General features: G+C 43.1%; 1 protein-coding gene across 5 annotated transcripts in view; it reads right to left on the bottom strand.

Moving 5' to 3' along the window:
• The window catches only part of ADAMTSL1 (ADAMTS like 1), a 683,211-nt gene that overhangs the window by 34,204 nt on the left and 628,675 nt on the right, over window positions 1-20,332 (bottom strand). For all 5 annotated transcript variants that reach the window (XM_043515182.1, XM_038403598.2, XM_043515184.1 and 2 more), the window contains 2 exons: window positions 10,857-11,036; window positions 7,971-8,105 (listed from right to left, as the gene is read on the bottom strand). In XM_043515182.1, the coding sequence (XP_043371117.1) occupies window positions 7,971-8,105; window positions 10,857-11,036 (315 nt within the window). The remainder of the gene's footprint in view (window positions 1-7,970; window positions 8,106-10,856; window positions 11,037-20,332) is intronic.

Below are 20,332 nucleotides of genomic sequence, written 5' to 3'. Positions count from 1 at the left end.
GCAAGTAAGAGGGCGTTTCCCACCAAATCTACTACATCTCTTATTATTAAAATCAAGGGGGAAAGGAACTTTAAAAAAAACATGCATGAGGAACAGTCAGGCACACAGCAGCAGAAGTAGGAACATGGGTGCAAAGATGCCCTTTAAGTCCTCTCTACACAGCATGGCCCAAGTTGCACTTTGTAGTTTGACGGCAGCTCAGACCTGGCCCATAGGTTACTCTTATGATTACATTTTGCCTATGAGCCAAAGGATGGGCAGACTGTGGTGACTCCCAGCAATGTCTTCCATACAGATACTTGTGTGGGTAACTGTTCTCACCAGTAGGAGTAAAGGATTCACAGCCTGGTTCAGTATAAGCAGAGATGAAAGTAAGCCGGTATGCCCCGGTATGCCGTACGGGTAAGAGCCGGTGTGCCGTACTGGGACCGGCTTTCCCAGACGGCAATTTAAAGCCCTGGGGTAGCGGCGGCGAGGCTGCGGCGGGGGTTTAAAGGGCCCTGGAGATCCAGCCACTGCTACCGCCCTGGCCCTTTAAATCTTCACCTGAGTCCTGCTGCCAAAGCTCTGGGGTAGCGGCGGCAGGGCTCTGGCAGGGATTTAAAGGGCCCCGGAGCTCCAGCCCCCTGCTACCGCCCTAGCCCTTTAAATCCCCACTGCCACTACCACAGGGCTTGGGCAGCAGGGCTCAGGTGAGGATTTAAAGGGCCCTGGAGCTCCAGCTGCCACTACCACCCCAGGGACCTTTAAATCCCCACCTGAGCCCTGCTGCCTGAGCCCTGGGGTAGGGTTGGGGGTCTCTGGCGGGGATTTAAAGGGTCCTGGAGCTCCAATTGCCACTACCACCCCGAGCCTTTAAATCCCCGCTGGAGCCCTGCTGCCGAAGTCCTGGAGCAGCAGTGGCAGGGCTCTGGAAGGGATTTAAAGGGCTGGAGTGGTAGTGGCGGCTGGAGCCCCGGGGCCCTTTAAATCCCTGACAGAGCCTGGCTGCCTCTACCCCAGGACTCAGGCAGCGGGGCTCAGGCGGGGATTTAAAGGGCTCGGGGCTCCGGCAGCCGCTACCACAGCGGAGCCCCAGGCCCTTTAAAGCTCTGCCAGAGCCCAGAGCCCTGAGGTAGCAGTGGCAGCCTGGAGCCCCCAGAGCTCCTCAGTGATTTAAAGGGCCCAGGGCTCCGCGGCGGTAGCTGGAGCCTTGGGTCCTTTAAATCGTCCCCCAGCGCCGGGGTTCCCAGCCGCCTCTGCAGTTGGTAGCTGGGGGGTGATTTAAAGGGCCACGGGCTCCCAGCTGCCACTACCGCAGCTGGAGCTCTGGCCCTTTAAATCAAGATTTAAAGGGCCCAAGGATTTAAGGCCCTGCCTCGTCCGGTTAAGGTCATGCCTCTTCCGGTTAAGGCCACGCCCCCTGCTCAGGACTCCGGCATACCGGTAAGTCTTTAATTTACTTTCACCCCTGAGTATAAGCCACATATTCCAATTTTGTTGCCTGCATAAAGTGGTGAGAAAATAAAGTTAGAAACAAGACAAAACAATGTCTTGAGAATTTTTTTTTTTTTTATATAAAGAGAGTCTGGTGTCTCTGAAAAGTCCCCTCTTGGCAGCTCTCTAGCAGCTATAGGTAGCAGCCTGCAGAAAAGGCAAGTTACAGTAAACACTTTAGGACAGCACCTAATAATAGATGTTAGTTTCAGAATTTTGCTGAATTGGTCAAATTTGGCCCACGTTTTAGCTTTTGTCCAAACATATATTTACTAGGACTATCAAGTGATTAAAAAAATTAATTGCAATCAATCGCACTGTTAAACAATAATAGAATACCATTTATTTAAATATTTTTGGATGTTTTCTACTTTGTCAAATATATTGATTTCAAATACAACACAAAATACAAAGTGTACAGTGCTCACTTTATATTTATTTTTGACTACAAGTATTTGCACTGTAAAAAAACAAAAGAAATAGTATTTTTCAATTCACCTAATATAAGTACTGTAATGCAATCTCGTTATCATGAAAATTGAACTTACAAACGTAGAATTATGTACAAACAAGTTTGTTTACATTTACAAGAGATAATGCTGCCTGCTTCTTGTTTACAATGTCAGCTGAAAGTGAGAACAGGCTTTCTCATGGCACTGTTGTAGCTGGCATCGCAAGATAGTTACATGCCAGATGCGCTAAAGATTCATATGTCCCTTCATGCTTCAACCACCATTACAGGGGACATGCACCCATGCTGATGATGGGTTCTGCTTGATAACAATCCAAAGCAGTGCGGACAGATGCATGTTCATTATCATTATCTGAATCAGATGCCACCAGCAGAAGATTGATTTTCTTTATTGGTGGTTCGAGTTCTGTAGTTTCTGCATCAAAGTGTTGCTCTTTTAAGACTTCCGAAAGTGAGCTCCACACCCCGCCCCGATCAGATTTGAGAAGGCACTTCAGATTCTTAAATCTTGGGTCGAGTGTTATAGCTATCTTTAGAAATCTCACATTGACACTTCCTTTGCATTTTGTCAAGACTGCTATAATACATGAACTATATAACAGAATTCGGGTAAAACAGAACAGGGGACATACAATGACCCAAGGAGTTCAGTCACAAATTTAATTAACGCATTATTTTTTTAACAAGCGTCATCAGCATGGAAGCATGTCTTCTGGAATGATGGCCGAAGCATTAAGGGGCACATGAATGTTTAGCATATCTGGCATGTAAATACCTTGCAATGCCAGCTACAAAAGTGCCATGCAAATTCCTGTTCTCACTTTCTGTTGACATTGTAAATAAGAAGAGGGCAGCATTATCTCCTTTAAATGTAAACAAACTTGTTTGTCTTAGCGATTGGCTGAGCAAGAAGTAGAATTGAGTGGACTTGTAAGCTCTGAAGTTTTACATTGTTTTGTTTTTGAGTGCAGTTATGTAACAAAAAAAATCTACATTTCTAAGTTGCACTTTCATGAAAAAGAGATTGCACTTCAGTACTTGAATGAGGTGAATTGAAAAATACAATTTCTTTTGTTTATCATTTTTACAGTGCAAATATTTGTAATCAAAAATAATATACACTTTGATTTCAATTACAACACGGAATATAATATATATATGAAAATGTGGAAAAACATGCAACATATTTAATAAATTTCAATTGGTATTCTATTGTTTAACAGTGAGATTAAAACTGTGATTAATCGTGATTAATTTTTTGGGGTTTATCACTTGAGTTAACTGCGATTAATTGACAGACCTAATATTTACAAAACCCAACACCATTAGAAATGGTTCCATGGGGTTGTTGTAAAAATTCCAGTGTTTTTTTATTGTAGTGTAGGCATACCTTAAGTACACTTAAATGGTTACTGCAGCTATAGCACTTCAGTATAGACATTTGCTATACTGACACGAGGGGTTCTTTCATCAGTGTAGGTAAACCACCTCCCCAAGAGGTGGTAGCTAGGTTGTTGAAAGAATTCTTTCATCGATCTAGTGCTGTCTGTCCCGGAGGTTCGGTTGGCATACCGACATCTCTCAGGGGTATGGATTTTTCACGCCCCTGAGAGACAAAGCTATGTCCTTGTAAGTTTCCAGTGTAGAAAAATTCACATACCTAAGCAGCATAGTTAAGCCAGCCAACCACTGGCATAGACAATGCTAGGTCAACAGAAAAATTCTTCTATCAACCTAGCTACTGTCACTTGGGGAGGTGGATTAACTACAGAGACAGGAGAACCTTCTTGTCACTGTAATAAGGCCAGGTTTACACTAAAAAAGTAAAATCGACCCAGTTACATCACTCAGGGGAGTGAAAAATCCAGACCTCTGAGCGATGTAGCTAAACCAACCTAACCTCTGGTGTAGACAGTGCTAGGTTGATGGAAGAATTCTTCTGATGACCTAGCTATTGCCTCTCAGGGATGTGGATTAACTACAGCGACAGGAGAACACCTCTCATCACTGTAATGTCTACACTTCCCACTTAGGCACATTTGAAAACTCCACGTATAGTGCTTATTACCATGAATAGGTCCCAGTGAAGTAAAAGTGACTACTCGTTGATGTTTGATAGCAAATCAATGTTTGATAGCAAATGTAACTGGAATGAAGCCCTTAGTTATTAAAATTATTTTAATTTGCATGAGTTTTTATTGGGAGTGTAGGTAAAGAGATTCTAGTTGAAGTGTATTATTATTAATAATCTTAAATTGTCCTTTCAATCCAGAAAAATAATTCTGCATTTTGATAGTGGCTTAGAAAAGTGCCAAGTGGCCACAAACGTGATTATAAAATCCCAGCATGTGAGAGTTAACAGTAACAGCTTCTCTTTTTGCCTGCTTATCTCCCTCATAGTAATCTTGTGGTCAACTTTTGAAGAACTGTGTCCAAAAATATTTTTGTATTCCTCACAGAAAATCTTGTAGAATAGGGACTAATCTGAAAACTTTCAAAGGAAATAAGCGTAACTGCCGAAATGTACAACTGTTTCCCAGATATAAAAATACATGTTAACTTTTTATTGGTTTTCCATGAAATGCTAAGTTTGTGTTACTTTAAAGCACTTATGGAAATATAAAGCAAAGAACTGGACCTGTGACATGAAATCTTATTTTGCACATGCCACAAATTAAGTAAACCAGAAATTATTGGCATATGTAATATATTGCTTATCACTCATTGACAATTTCAGTTCATATAAAAATTGGGTAAGTTCCCAAACTGAGAGGTGCTGCAGGTTCTATTATGAGAAAAATCTTGTCCTTAATAGTAGGAGCTGAGTTTGGTAGATAGTTGAGCAGAGCCTGCAATAGGGACATCATAAAAGGGTTGCAGGGAGAATGGATGCATAGCTGGATGCATCTTACTGGTGATTTGATAAGGAGCAATTGTACCCTCTGGTCACTACCTGAGAAAGATAACTATGGTGTGCTAACTAGACAGCTGGTGGGCACGGCTATAGAGACTATTGTCCCTTCACCTCTAAAGGTGGTTTGCTTCTGTGACCTCTAAAAAGGACATTGTTTAAGGGCCTGCTCCTCCACCTTTGAAGTCAATGGGAATTTTGCCACTGACTTCAATGGGAAAAGGATGAAGCCCAAAAAGAACTCCCTCTCTGCCCCTGCGGCCAAAATGACACAGTTGGTAAGTGTGCTACTGAAGGATCTCTTTCACCTGGTGAAAAGCAGCCTGTAAAACTTGGCACCCATGTTGTGGCCCCAAGACTCAGAGCTTTACCACAAGGGAGGTCCACAGGGGTTGAGACGGGATGGCAAATGGATCCATGTAGTCATTGAAAATATATTGGGGCAGACACACTAGAAGAATGTATGCAGCATAAATGACAGGCTGCAAGCCATGTCCTTCAGCTTTTAATTCTCACTCAATTAAGTAGTACATTCTTCTTCTCAGGTTTCAGAGTAGCAGCCGTGTTAGTCTGTATTCGCAAAAAGAAAAGGAGTACTTGTGGCACCTTAGAGACTAACAAATTTATTAGAGCATAAGCTTTCGTGAGCTACAGCTCACTTCATCGGATGCATTTGGTGGAAAAAACAGAGGAGCTGCGAGTTTTTTCATGAAGTTGACAGATTTCCACTCTATACGGCTAAATTCAGTGCCTTGCATAATGACAGGTTTCAGAGTAGCAGCCGTGTCATTCTTCTTCTCAATGTGCAAATTTAACCTCCTCATCTTCTCATGCTTCACATATTTCCCTCTTCCTGTTAAGGAAGCTGTGTTTAATGAGGTAGCAGGCAAACCTCACCAATTCAGATTCTCATTTCACGTAAATCCTGAGAAGTCTGGATACTTATCAGAATTTATCCAAGGGTTTCAAAGTTCTCTTCTTTCCCTTGTTAACTCTCTCTCCTCACTGAATCCTTCTGCTCCCATGATACCCAACTTTTCCCCAAGAGAATTCTCCACTTACATCCTGACTCCCAATCACTTGACTCCCAGCTTCTTGTTTCCTTGCAATTCCCAACAGCATCCTCTTCACTCACCACATCCTCCCAGCATCAAGTCTTTTAGAATTAAATTAGAATATCACCATCCAGAGCAAAAGTGATATCTCTGTGTAGAAGCTGGCTCAATGCTTAGGAGGCATTAAAATGGACCTTCTGGATTACAGAATAGGAAGGACTAGAGGGGACAGCCAGATGGGGTAGCTGTAGAGAGGGGTTATGGAGACAGAATGTCTATTAGATAGTTGCAGAGAAACAGAATTTGGGAGCAAAAGGGAAGGGAGTCTTTTATCCTAGTCCATGCTGACAAAATCCTAAAAATTAATCTAGTGTCAGTTAAAAGAATGGCTGAGGTGTGGGCCAATTGTTTTTGCAGAAGTAAGTGGTCTATCTTTAGCTGAATGCAGGTAGGACAATATGTGGTTAACTGCAGACAATAATTGTTTGGATAATTTGCACGTGTATCAAATGCTTTGCGCACATGTTTTGGCTATGCCATGTTGTGTCACCCACTTACATATGGACAGTTTGGTTGTATCTGTATGAATTCTAGCCGACTGGATATTTCAGTCCCAGCCCATCTTTTATTAGAATATCTATCAAGAACGTTCCTTAGGTTTTTATAATATCAGGTCAACTTCAGCAATGTGCATCTCCACAGAATAAATAGAAGTACATCAAGAATAAATTTGGCTTGATATTGGGAACTCCTGGAGTTTCCTGTACCCTAAGCAGGAGCAGCAGGTTAGGGGATGATATGGCCCCATGAGACTGAAGTAGAGGTTATTATGTACAGACAGATGCAAAACACATTTTATGACTGGTGCATTATCTCTTTCAGATCTCAACAAAAAAACTTTTAAAGATTTTGCTTTGAAAACCTGAGAGGAAATGGATGAAACAGAAGTGACCAAGTCCTAGGACTGCGAATGCAATAAAACCACACCTGAAATGATTTATTGAATGCTATCAAATACCTTCAGATATTTCCCCCCCAAAAGAGCTCCTTAACTGCAGGTCTGGTGGAAGCACAAATGCAATCCAGAGCGGCTTGCTAAGAAACAATTACAGATGGACACAGATGTCAGCACTGAGGGAAAAATAAATCCCAAACAAAAATAAAAATGTAAATAAAAATTCCCCTTATAGAAATATTTGCTATTGAATGTAAACAAAGTGCTGGTAGGAGGCCTGTGGAAAGGAATACAACTATTCTCATCAGCACTGAGACAAGATACAGATCCTCTGCTAAAGATTTACAATCCTGCTTCTGCCAGGTTAAAAATCAGTACTGAACTACTCGATGATTTCAGTGAGAGTCATGATAAGGCTGCCTGAGAAGCTGGTTGTTTAACTGAGCCTCATATTAAATATGACCTCCAAAATATTAGAAGAAAGAGAGCTTAGAAATAATAACAACAAAAGAATGAGAATCTTTTTGTAAACAGACTGTGTCCACAGGCCTGAAAACACTCTACAATATACAGTAGGGGTTGAAGTGCAGAAGAAAGAAAGACAAAACAGAAACTAAACAGAAGGTGGAGAAGAATGAAATAATGGAAGAAGAAGATCATTTCATTCAGAATTATTTGCTTGTAAAGCTTGGAGCACACTTCAGGTGGTGCAGATGTGGTATAAAGAAGATTAAAACAAATACCACAGTGAAACAAACAGCTTGCAAGAGCAAAGTAAATGAAGAGAGATGGACAAAGCTCTGGGAGAAACCCTGCAGAAAGGACAACAGGAATGGATGATTGAAAAGTAGAGACCAGTAGTTATGTGGAGAGGAAAAGGAGACCGAAGCACAATCTAGAGTACCTTTAACCTCATCCTGACTTCCTCATCCCTCTTTTTGTTGCATCTACTTCCTGTGGCTCTTACTTTGTGTATGTACAGTGTCGAGCACAAAGGAGCCCCTCATATGCCCCGGATCAGGATGAACATCTGGATCTGAATTTTGCATGTTTAGCTCATTTCTCATACTTTTATCCAACAAACTTTAGAGATCAACTTACCGATGAGGACAGAACTTCCAGGATTTAGCGCCATCCTTGTTCCTGAAGGAGAGGTCAGCACGGAGGGAATATCTGGCCCCGAGATTAAAAGCATTGTTGTCAAGTCTTCTAATTGAAGGAGGGTTTGTGGGGGGTCTGGAAACAGATTGAGAGACTGAGATAACAAAGAACACCATAGCGGATAAGATATTGAGGAAGTTTTAAATCAGCTGTCACATTATTTGCTGTGCCGGAGCATCAACATTCCAAAGGGGATGTACTAGGTAGTATTGGACAACATTAGAGGTGTGCTTTGCCTGATGTGTCAGGCACACGAGGAGGCAGGGAAGAGGTTAAAATAATAATTCAGGGTCAGGCAGAAGCCCTCAAATGCTAAGAAAATTTGCATTAAGGCTATCACAGCATCCTTATTGTGATTAGCTAGGCACTGCAGCACATTTAGTTCACTAACAGATACAGTCGCTCAGAACAGATGGGAAATTCACACAGAACAGCCAATACAGTATCTAGTCATAACACACTACTGCTTGAAGTATGCCAAGCCACACTCCAGGACTTTCACTGCTCTGTAGCTGTGTCCACATGGGACTTTACTGAATAGCAAGCTGGTACAATGTAGATTCACCCGTTGGCTTGCCACCCAGAAACTTGCCACATAGAGAAGCCTCAAATCACAGTGACAATACTAATGGTCTGATCCAATGCCCACTGAAGCCAATGGGAGCCTCCTTATTGACTTCAAAGGACTTTCGATAAGGTCATAATTCAGGATTGTTTTAGCACTAGCCAAATCTGGAAGGCTACTCCGGCAAAACTCCAAATGCCTAAGAGCCCAAGTGGCAGAGAGTTATTACTGTGAATACAGCTACTCTCAAGTAATACTGAAGTCAATGGGACTCTGTGCAGGAGTAACTGTCTGTGTGAGGATCACTTTTCACAGGATCAGTCCCTAAGGACTGTAGGATTTGGCCCATTATTAATTATAAGATGACAATGATCCAATTTTTATATTTTGTTTCCTGTTTTCCCCACCACTGTCATTTAAGTGACAGTGAATGTGATAGAGGAGAGAGAAGGTGGATGAGGTGATATCTTTACTGGACCAACTTCTGTTGGTGAGAGAGACAAACTTTTGAGCTTACACAGGTCTCCTGCTGATAATAGCTCATCTTAATTAATTAGCCTCTTACTCCACCTTTTCATGTTCTCTGTATGTATGTGTGTATATATGTGTATATATATGTGTATATCTTCTTACTATATGTTCCATTCTATGCATCCAATGAAGTGAACTGTAGCCCATGAAAGCTTATGCTCAAATAAATTTGTTAGTCTCTAAGGTGCCACAAGTACTCATGTTCTTTTTGTGGATGCAGACTAACACGGCTGCTACTCTGAAACAGGTCAAGACATAGTTCAATGAAAGATACTATCTCACTCAGCTTCTCTCTCTAATATCTTAGGACCAGCATAGCTACAATAACACTACAAACATTAAACTTGATGTAAGTGAATGTTTACATTCCTTCCCATTTAGTTAAATGGGGCTGTAAGTTGAGCCAGGGTTGCTACTGCTACGTGTACTCGTTATGAAATATATATGGCTCAGGTGTTTCATACTATTTCTTTTTATTAAAATGATTGTGAAAGTGATTTGACTACAAATGGGTATAAGCTGCCTGGCGAAACAACAGTAACATTGTATCTTTAAAAAAAGAAGCCATTTTTCGTGAGCAGGAAAAGGAAGCCATGTGAGAATTATGACCTGTAAGATGAAACTCAGGTTGTTATTTTTTAAAATCTAGGCAGATAATTTTTAGATCAAGTTTCTAGGGTTCATCTGAAGTCACAGGGGACCTATGTGAACATCAAACAGAGGCTTTAGCGCTGTCCATAAAACTGAGAACTTTCACTTTTAAATCTGCCCCAAGAACTGGAGCCTTTGAGGCAGCAGATTCTGCAGGGCCTAGGTTCACCCTGCAAGGTTGAATAGTTGAGATTTAAACCAACAATATACTAAGCCCTGAAAACAGAGTTTTGTAATGGATGCTTTTTAATGGTGTTGCTGCAATAATATGTACACGGTTACAAAACGTGCACACTTCATTACCCAACGTACAGTAGCGTTTACATAGTCCTGCCGGATCTTTCATCTCTCAGACAGCAGGAAATGACACAGATGTGTTATTAGGGAGGAAAATCCATCAGCAAGCACAATAAATCAGTCGTGGGTAAAACTTCCATCCATGCTTTGGACCTGACAATATCTTTCTAAATCACCCAGCTAGACATTCAGCCTGCTACCATGAAACCCAAGACAAAGTAAACTTCACCCTTCAATGAACTGAGTTACTGTTTTGTAAAAGTGCACAGAGTTTATGCATCTGTTAGTGAGGTGTGAAATTGCTCAGTGTCACTCAGTGTTTTACCAGGGGGGGCTGCTTCTCGGAGATGGAGCATTACACAGGGTATTGCTTTCATTTCACGGGTGCCATTTTGGGGAATGGTCAGGGGAGGAGACTGGTTCTTTCCTTAGCCATAAAATCTGAATATGTGAAAATTACATATTAAAGATTTTTTTTTAGCTTATTCTTTTTTTCTCTTCTAACCCACATAACCTTCCCCCCTCCCCATTCCAATATCTTCTGCCTTCTCCACAAATGAAGACAATCTTTTTCCTGCTTATGTAGGCTGCTAACACAATTAGAGTTCTTTTTTTCACTGGAACACAAAGCAGTTTATATTACTCTCTCTTCTGTTATGTCCTCTGACTAGCTCCGAAGAGAGAGGTCTGTTTGGTGCCTAGGTTTCATTACTACAGTGACACGTGGGAAATGTCATGAACAAATAGCCCTTCCATAGACAACATGCATTTTTGTAGCTTACCAAGAATCAACAGCTGTGTGCTTTCAGTCACCTCTCCACGAAGATTGGCTGCCCTGCAGGAGTATAACCCCTGATCAGACAGAGTTACATTTGCAATCAGCAATGAGCCATCATGCAGATGATAGGCAGGGGTCAGCTTGATCCTATTCCTCAACCAAGTAACTTCTGCTTCAGGTACACCTGGAAAGGCATTAAAAAGAATAGGAGCTGGATGAAGGTTTTACTACTAGGGACAGACAAAATAGTTGGGATAAAATAATAATCAAAACAAGCCTTTAACCAAACTTCCAGCCCAAGCATTTTTGGAGGTTCAAAAGAGTTTGGTCAACTCTTTCAATACATTAAAATATATATATTAAAGATAAAATAAATGCCTTTGGATTTCCTGGATCCACTCTGGCCTGGAAACAGAAGGGCCATGCTTTTCTGAGGGAGGCTTTTCTAGGAGGATTTGTGTTCTGACTATAAGCAGGCAGCACCACTGGAAATTCTAAGAGAAAGTCTGTTCTTATGAGATTTTTCAGTCCAATTTAGCAGAGGGAAAGGAGACACCCTTTTCTATAGCTTCTTCTCATGTCATGATCTAACACAGGGACAGCATACAAGGACCAGAACACCCCCCTCTGCAGCACCAGAATGGAGATACCACCACCAGGACTGTCTCATCTTCACTGACTGTTCTCTAACATCACTGAAGAATGTTCTGCATTTTACAATGCGGTGCAGATAAACAGGGAAGAGATACATCAGGATAAGCAGTTGATTTAGTGGAGCTACTCCTGGCTAGAGAATTTTTCAGATTTCCACACCTATGATTCAAATTTCAATAACTCCTTCAACTTCCAATTTGTTATCTAATCCCAAAGGTTCTTATACGTTTTTCACAGTGCGAAGTGCACACGAAAATGGCAACTGTGTTGTGGGCCACCCTCCCAATCACGATCATATAACATCCTTGTGGCAATTGCTTACAGAGCAAAGTAATATTTGGGAACATGCTGAATGTATTTTTACTGTCTTTTAAGATGATTTAGAAGCTGAGAACATGGAACAGGAGACAGTACCAGTGATGAGTCAGCTGTTCATGGGCCACTAGCAAGTGCTCTACAGACCATGAGAGGTCAATAGATGACATTTTGTGAACCACAGGTCTAATCCTTTGATATAGGCTGAGGAGACTTTTCCTTGGGGCTGTTACCCCAACAGGAATTTGAATGAATGAATGTTTATCTGTGACTATCTGTTCAGAAAGGTAGATCTTCCCAACAAACTAATGGTTTGCAGTAGTTGGGAGTGTGCTGTATGTTCTATGGTAAGAAGTCTATTAGACTAGAAGAGGTCAGTTATTTCTGGAGAGTATTAAGATCCAAAGTGACCTTTTGAAATCCCCCAGACCTGCTGCAATTGACTATTAAAGTGTGACCCTACCGTCCACTTCACTCCAAGTAAACTGGCAAGGACAGGGTACAAGAATTTAAATAAGGTTCGAAGTCTGCCTGTCAGTTGTCCCAGTTTGCAAGACAGACAGGATCCACCTCTGATCTCTGTACTCTTTCACATAACAAGGATACTTCTGTCTTCATTGGGTGGCTCAGGGGATAGAGACTTTTGCCTCTAAATCAGTGGTTTAAAGCCACCCCAACTCAGATAATTCCTTGCCATCGGACAGCTGTTCAGTAGCGTAGGTGGAAGGAACTGGTGGTCTCGATACAATCCTTGTGGTAATGTGCCCACATCATGGAAACCATCATACAATTGGCAATTTTGTTGTCAGTCACAGCAGGAAGACAAGGACCCAGGGGCACAGAGAATGAATACATCTCTAGGGACTAGACGGGCACTGTGTGAAATCTCTATGACTAACTAACTCTAAATGTTTCATGGGGCCAATAAGCAACATACAGTGCTAAGCAGCCAGAGCTTGAAAGAGAACCGCTTGCCCACTTCTGCAACATCAGGGTGCTCTGCTTGTTTTCCATCCCCGCCTCACCACCAGCTGACTTTGCCAGCATGTGGCACTTGCCTTCAGTGTCACTCCAATTTAGGCACAATCTATTCTATTATAGCTATTTCTGCTTTCAAGTCTAATACAGTAGCTGCACTACTTCAGGATGCTTACAATGAATCACATCTTTGTGTTACCAGCACTGCCAACCCCAATCATTCAAAAATCATGAGCGAGGCTTCAAAAAAAACAAAAAACAAAAAACACCCACCCACCCCCCTGGGAGATTTAAAAAAAAAATAACATTGGAGCTCTTTTTCTTTGCTTTCTGAGCCTTTTGGGTGCATGTGGTCACATTTTCAAACTTTTATCTGCAACTATGAGGTTAGAAATTTGCCTTTTTTTTTAGCTAATGAAAGTGAGATCTCCCATAATCACATGACTCCAGGAGCTGGGACTTTAAGAAAAATATCAGCTATGGCAATGCTTGTGATCACAACAGTTGACAACTGTGTTACACTAATTCACTTCTTTGCAGATGATTGCATAGCTGTTCAGATGGGCCAAATCCTGAAAGGCCTACCCAGCTCTTACTCTGGTAAAACTCTCATTCATGTCAAAGAGAATTTTGCTTGAATAAGTACCACCAAGGATTTCAGGATCTGGTCTGTAACACAACTGTACAATCTGCAGCTACCTTTGCTACAGAACAGATAACTTTGTACATCCAAAGAGTTCAGAACATCTATAAATGCCCTTCTCTGACCACCCTGTACAGAAAGGTCACTCTTCCTTTCTTCTTTAATCTAAAGCTTCCAAGTTAAACGTAAATGTATTGAAACCAAATGTTATAGCTGCACAGAGAAAATTGGATAGGGAGAATGAGAAGAAATGTATGTCTCAATGAGCAGCAACTTTGTTTTTGAGTATCCTTCTTACATGAGTGGCTTACACAGGTTTACACTAAGGAAACAGGTAATGAAACCAAGGTTACAGCAAGCTGGCAAACACTTCAAAAACAGAAATATAAAGATGCAGGTGCAAACATGTGCAAAGCCACTCTTCCAAAGCCTCACCACAAGGGGGAGCAAGAGCATTTCAGTCAGTCCCAGCTCTATGTTTTGTCATGCAGTTGTTGTCCAGAGGAAGAGTAGCCTAAATAATAGTGTCCAATATAGGAGAGAATGCAGTTTAAAGAAAATAATAATAGAAAATGAATAGCTGAGAGAAGGGAACTGAAACCAAGTCTCCAGCATGAAGTCATAGTACAATATTTTTCATAAATGTGAAGGAAAGAGCAGCCTAAAAATAAAGTTTCAGGGTCAGATCCTCAGCTGGTGAAAGCAGGCATCATTAATTTGGTTTCAATGGAACTACATCACTTTACACCAGTTGAGGATCTGGCCCTAAGTTATTTAAATTCCCTTTTGGAAGTAAGATTCTTTTGTCTTTGTGAACTTTTCTTTTGTTGAGCCTACTGGGCACTGAATGATGGTGTTTACCCCAGCAAGCCAATACTTGCTAATAGTATTTGTGCCCCCTGAAGACTTTCCTTTTTCTCCATTCTTCTTCAATAGCAGACATCAACAACATTATTCCTCTACCTTTCACTGGACTTAGTTTATCCCTCACACAAAAGGCTGACTGCTATAAGTGAAAAGCAGTGTGCTAATTCCCCTGCTCCTTTAGCTATATGATGTACATATTCTGTTAAAGGCAGCAGAGCAATTTGGAGATCTTACAACAAAAACTAGTTTCCAGTGCTATGATGTTCTGAAATAGTGATACTTTTACAGACGGTGTTGTAGTCTGATGCAGGTGATAATGAGCAATCAAGGCTTAAAGAGAAAGCCAGAAGCCCAAAAGAAAACTCCTGCATTTGAATGAAACACAGAGGGAAGAAACTTAGGGACGAGTTGGAGGAATGAAAAACATAAAATACAAGGAAAAGAGAGAGTTTGCAAAAAATATTAAGTTGCCTCTTCTAATTTGTCCTGAGTCAGTCGTGACCAACACCAGATTTTTAAAACCGACTTCAACATTATTTCCAATTGTAACTTTGACCATTTTGATATCTAAGGGCCTGCCGTGCAGATACAGTGAGGGTATTTGAATTTAGGACCTGAGCTGATGCCAATTGTAATGGAAAGATTTCTATTGACATCTATATGACCTAAATTGCACCCAGTAGTCATTATGTGAGTACAACCGAGCCCACAGACATTGAATTTTCAGACACAAAAAGGGTGCTTGAGTTACCGACGGGCTGCAGATTGCTTCTGAAAAGGCACTGCCACCTGCAGGCTGCCTCGCATGCTAATGGGTAGGAATTGTTTCTCTTTGGCCTGGTCTGCATGAGAAAATTAGGTCAGCATAACTGCATCACTCAGGGGTGTGAAAAATCCATACCTGAGCGTTGACTTAAGGCCCTTGTTGACAGAAAAGGAAATTATTCAGCTTGTGCGTAACGATTGTGCTTCTAGATGTGTCCCCCCTACAGTGCTCCACTGTAGGTGTATGTGTGTCCCTGCGCTTCTGATTGGAGGTGTTTGGTAGCAGTATCTGTTCAGCCCACCCATGTGCTCTCCCCTCCTCATGCTCTATCTCAAGGCCAATTAGTGCTGCGTGGGCGAATCCCCTTCAGTTCCTTCTCTACCGCAGAGTCCTTATCAAGAACTCTGAAGTAGAGGGGAGGAGGGTGAGTTGTGGAGCACCCATCGGACACACATCTTGAAGAACCATCATTACTGCACAAGGTGAGTAACTTCCTCTTCTTCTTCTTCAAGTAGTGTCTCTACACGTGATCCACTGTAAGTGAATCCCGAGCAGTATCCCTAATGGGAGGTTGGGGCTTTAGAGTCCAGTCTGTTATAGATGATAATACGGTAGATCCAAAGCTATCATTGGAAGCAGAGTCTCCAGGAATCATATAGAGTTCTGTGAAGATATGTACAGATGCCCAGGTGGCTGCTCTGCAGATTTCCGAGAGAGGGATTGTCATAAACATACAGCTAAGGGTAGCATAAAATCCGTCCTTGACCTGTAAGGGGTTAAGAAGCTCAAATAACCTGGTTTGCACCTGTCCAAAAGGACCAATAAGGGAAGAAGACCCTTTCAAATTTGTGGGGGGAGGTTTTGTTTGTGCTCTCTCGGGACAGAGAGAGGGACCAGGCAAGAAAAAAACCTCTCCTAAAATCCTACCTGAAATAAGCATCTAAGATTACAAAAATTGTAAGTGAAGCAGGGAAATGGGTTAGATTATCTTTTGTTTTAGCTTGTGAATTTTCCCTATGCTAAGAGGGAGGTTTATTCCTGTTTTTTGTAACCTTAAAATTTTGCCTAGAGGGGAATCCTCTGTATTTTAAATCTTACTACCCTGTAAAATAACCTTCCATCCTGATTTTACAGAGGTACTTCTTTTACTTTTTTCGTTATAATAAAGTTCTGCTTTTAATAACCGGATTGGTTTTTAGTGTCCTAAAAACCCAAGGGTCTGGTCTGTGCTCACCTGGTTTACCTATTTGGTTGGTATATTATTCTCAAGCCTCCCCAGGAAAAGGGGTGAAGGGGCTTGGGGGGATATTTTGGGGAAACAGGAACTCCAAGTGGTCCTTTTCCTGAATCTTTGTCTAACTCACTTGGTGGTGGCAGCAATACCGTCCAAGGACAAGGAAGAATTTGTGCCTTGGGGAAGATTTTAAACTAAGCTGGTAGAAATAAGCTTGGGGGTCTTTCATGCAGGTCCCCAAATCTGCACCCCAGAGTTCTGAGTGGGGAGGGAACCCTGACAGGAACATTCTTGAGGAAGGCGACGGAGGAGGAAACTGACCTTGTGGGGTGTGTGCAAATTCCAGATGGAGGTACTATATTGTGCACATGCTAGCAGAGCTTAATACAGTTCGAGACCCACTTTGAGAGCTTCTGGGCCAATACTGCTGTGCCTTTAGACCAGAGGTGGGCAAACTATGGCCCGTGGGCCACATCCGTCCTATGGGACTGTCCTGCCCGACTCTTGAGCTCTCGGCCAGGGAGGCTATCCCCTGGCCCCTCCCCCACAGCTTCAGCTTGCCGGGCCGCCAGTGCTCTGGGTGGGGGCAGTCAGGGGAGGTGGAATGGGGGCGGGGTTGGAAAGGCGTGGGAGTCCCGGGGGGCCTGCCGGGGGGCGGGGTGTGGATAGGGGTGGGGGTAAGGGTAATTGGATGGGGGTGGGGTCCTGGGGTGTGCTTAGGGGCGGGAGGTCCCGGGAGGGGGCAGTCAGAGGACAAGGAGCAGGGAGGGTTGGATGGGTTGGGACTTCTGATGGGTCGGGAGGGGGCAGTCAGGGGGCGGGAGCCAGGCTATCTGGGGAGGCACAGCCTCCCCTACCTGGCCCTCCATACAGTTTTGGAACCCTGGTGTGGCCCTCAAGCCAAAAAGTTTGCCCACCCCTGCTTTAGATCTTTCCACAATGGAAAGGAAGAGCTTGGGAGATTTGCCAGAAGCCTTCATCCTGTCCAGGTAGAAGGCTAGGGCTCTCCTTAAGTCTAGCGTGTGCAGCATGGCCTCTGTTATCACAGTGAGGCTTGGGATAAAAGGTTGGGAGGTGAATCAGTTGGTTTATGTGAAAAGATGAGGACACCTTGGGAATAAACTTTAGGTGTGGCCTCAGAGTAACCTTGTTGTGAAAGAATATCATAAAGAGGGTGCGCCATAAGGGCTGCTATTTCCTCTATTCTCCTCACTGAGGTGATGGCCACGAGAAATGCTGTTTTCGTTGATAGGCATGTAAGCGAACAAGTGGCCATAGGTTCGAAGGAGGATGATCTGGCATCTCTCAGACGATTTATGTGATGTTGTCTGTCATGACCTGTGTGTGTGTGTACCTCTGATCAGTGGGAGAAAGTAAGCACAAGTGTTCCTGACTGCCCTGAGTTCGAGGAGATTGCTGTGGAGAATCACTTCCATGGGCAACCATCTGCCCTGAGTTGTGAGGCTGTTGAGATGTGCTCGAAATTGTTCCCATTGTGATTCTGGGAGACAGTCAATAAGGGTGTTTAATTTGGTATAGTTCATATGTAGTCAAACTTTGTTGCTAAGGCCTGGTAATTTGCAATTCTAAATCGCAGAGTAGCAGAAGAGTAGACCTTTCATCCAAATAAGTCAAGGTGCTCCCAATCCCTATCCTAAAGGGTTGACTTGGAATGATGTTACCAGACATGGAAGTTTACTGCATCTACCATGATGAAATTAGGTGGAGTGTGGGGAAAAAAGAAATTCCGTATCCCTGGGAGGTACATAATATTGTTTATAGGCCTGTTTGCATGTCAGTGTGGCTGCTGCTGGCGTTTGCCATATAAACTTAGCTGGATCCAAAAGTGCCTCATTGATGGGGAGGGCTATCCTGGAGGAGAATGATGTATGTGGAATATCCAGAAGCTTCCTTGGAGGTATTTGTAAGATATCTGCCACCTTCTTAGTCAGGTCTTGTAAGAATTTAAAATCATCTTCCATAGACGGTGGTTCATCTGGAGAGGAGGAAGAGATATTAGTAAGTGGTGTAACCTCCTCCTCTAGTCTGACCTCCTGCTCCTCCAAGATCTCCTGAGGAGGTTCTGAAGCTCTAGAGATGGTGGTTGAGTGGGAATTGCTCACAGTCTTTTGGTTGGTCACACTAGATGCCAGGGAAGGATGATGACTATAGGCTACCCACAGATCCCAATAGGGCCACTGGGGCAGCGGAAAAGGCATAGGTGGTTGAGCCCATACTTGGTCATACTACAAGGGTTGTCCATACCGAGGCTATGAGTGGGCAGGCCCGGGTTGATAGTGGGCGGAAGCATGATGGGAGTGGCGGGAGAGGACTGTCTCCTGGTCACTATCCGACTCTCCACTGGAAAACAATGAAGCTGATATGGAAAGTGGAGGTGCAAGACTTGGTGCCCGTGGTGATTCCTGGGCTCAAGATGCGCACGGTACCGGGGACCCGGTACCGATTAGAGGAGACGCTGGTACCTCAGACAACGTGAGGTCCTTAGAGAAACTAAATTCCTGCAGTGCTGCAGTAGTTAGTACCATCAGTGGTTGCTGGTATTGAGTCGGCAGAACTGAGGGGGCCGGCAACCTTGTTCACATGAAGCAGCCCAATGATGTTTGTCTCGCAGTTGTCAGTACTGAGAATGTCCCTACCAATGCCATCTGCCTGAAAGTGGTACGGTTTCCACTTCAGGCCCTGACCGGTGGTACCACTGCTTTGGTGCCTGTGCCCATAGGGTCTTTAGGCATACGAGCGGTATCTTGTTTCACTGGTCTTGGAGGTAGAAGGCTGCGGAGAAGACTCATGTTGCCTGGGAATCTCTGGGCATGGGAGTTGCAGGCTGAAGAGCTCCCTCCATGAGGAGCAGCTTTAGTTTCAGAGAAAAAACTAAAGCAAGCCCCCTGAGATTAAGAAGAAAAATACTAAAACAAGCTAGGAACGAATTCCTAAAGAAGTAAGGTATCTGTGAGTGGACTGCTAATTGCTCTATGTCTAGCCAGCGTCGGTTGAGAAGGAACTAAGGGTGGTTCACCTGTGCAGTGCTAATTAGCCTCGAGGCAGAGCATGAGGAGGGGAGAGATCATGTGTGGGCCAAATGGACACTGCTACCAAAGATCTCTCATCAGAAGCGCAGGGATGCACATACACCTACAGTGGAACACCCATATGGACACTATTCAAAGAAGAATTCTTTGTCAACCTAGCTGTCAGGGAGATAGATTACCTACACTGATGAGTTCTCCTGTTGTAAGGTAGCACTTCAAGTATAGATAAGCTCTTAGGCTCAGTACCAGAGGGATCCTGGGGTTGGTCACAATCACTTACGAAGTCTTCAAACACATTTTGGCCTCTCTAGACTAGGTGCAAAGTCCCATTAGTTAAAATATGTTTTTCCAGTATGATGTATAGTCCCAGTGGGGCAAACTCACAGCAGCATCCTGGAGAAATGAGAGCAGAACCGGGTCCCACAGCTGCACATGCCACATTCATCCTTGGTGTAACTCAGTCAAGGTATATCAAGCAGGAAGTTAGCTTCTTTTAAAAACTACTATAATTTTTAACTACTTTTAAAAACATCTATAATTCATTTCAGACCACAGAATTTATCAGCAGTTATGCCTCCCCTAAAAGAAATTAAAGAGCTATATAAAAACAGTTCCCCAGGCTCTAGTAATGGTCCCTTTCATTATCTCTTATTTTTGAAGAAGCCACGCTTATCAGCACCTGTCAGCAGCCAGCCCCTATTCCTGTCTCCTGGCTGCAGCAGCTATAGCAAATGTCATAATTAAGCCTTGCAGCTAATATTTTTTTTTCCTGTGTATTTTCATTCTGCTGCCCTGTAGACTTTTGTTAAAAGCATTTCTCTTCATGAGCCAGAGCTGTAAGTTGCGGCCCTAGAAGCCCTCCATCACAGACAATTCAGAGCAGTGCCATCTGCACAAAGCTTCTAAGGATAAGGTGAATTGGGCTTTCAGTTCAAAGGAGAAAATGGCTCCACGGCTGCTTTTTGGAGCAATT

The sequence above is a fragment of the Dermochelys coriacea genome, chromosome 5, assembly GCF_009764565.3.
Source record: "Dermochelys coriacea isolate rDerCor1 chromosome 5, rDerCor1.pri.v4, whole genome shotgun sequence".
Lineage (NCBI taxonomy): Eukaryota > Metazoa > Chordata > Testudines > Dermochelyidae > Dermochelys > Dermochelys coriacea.
This window is presented reverse-complemented; position numbering and strand designations above follow the sequence as displayed.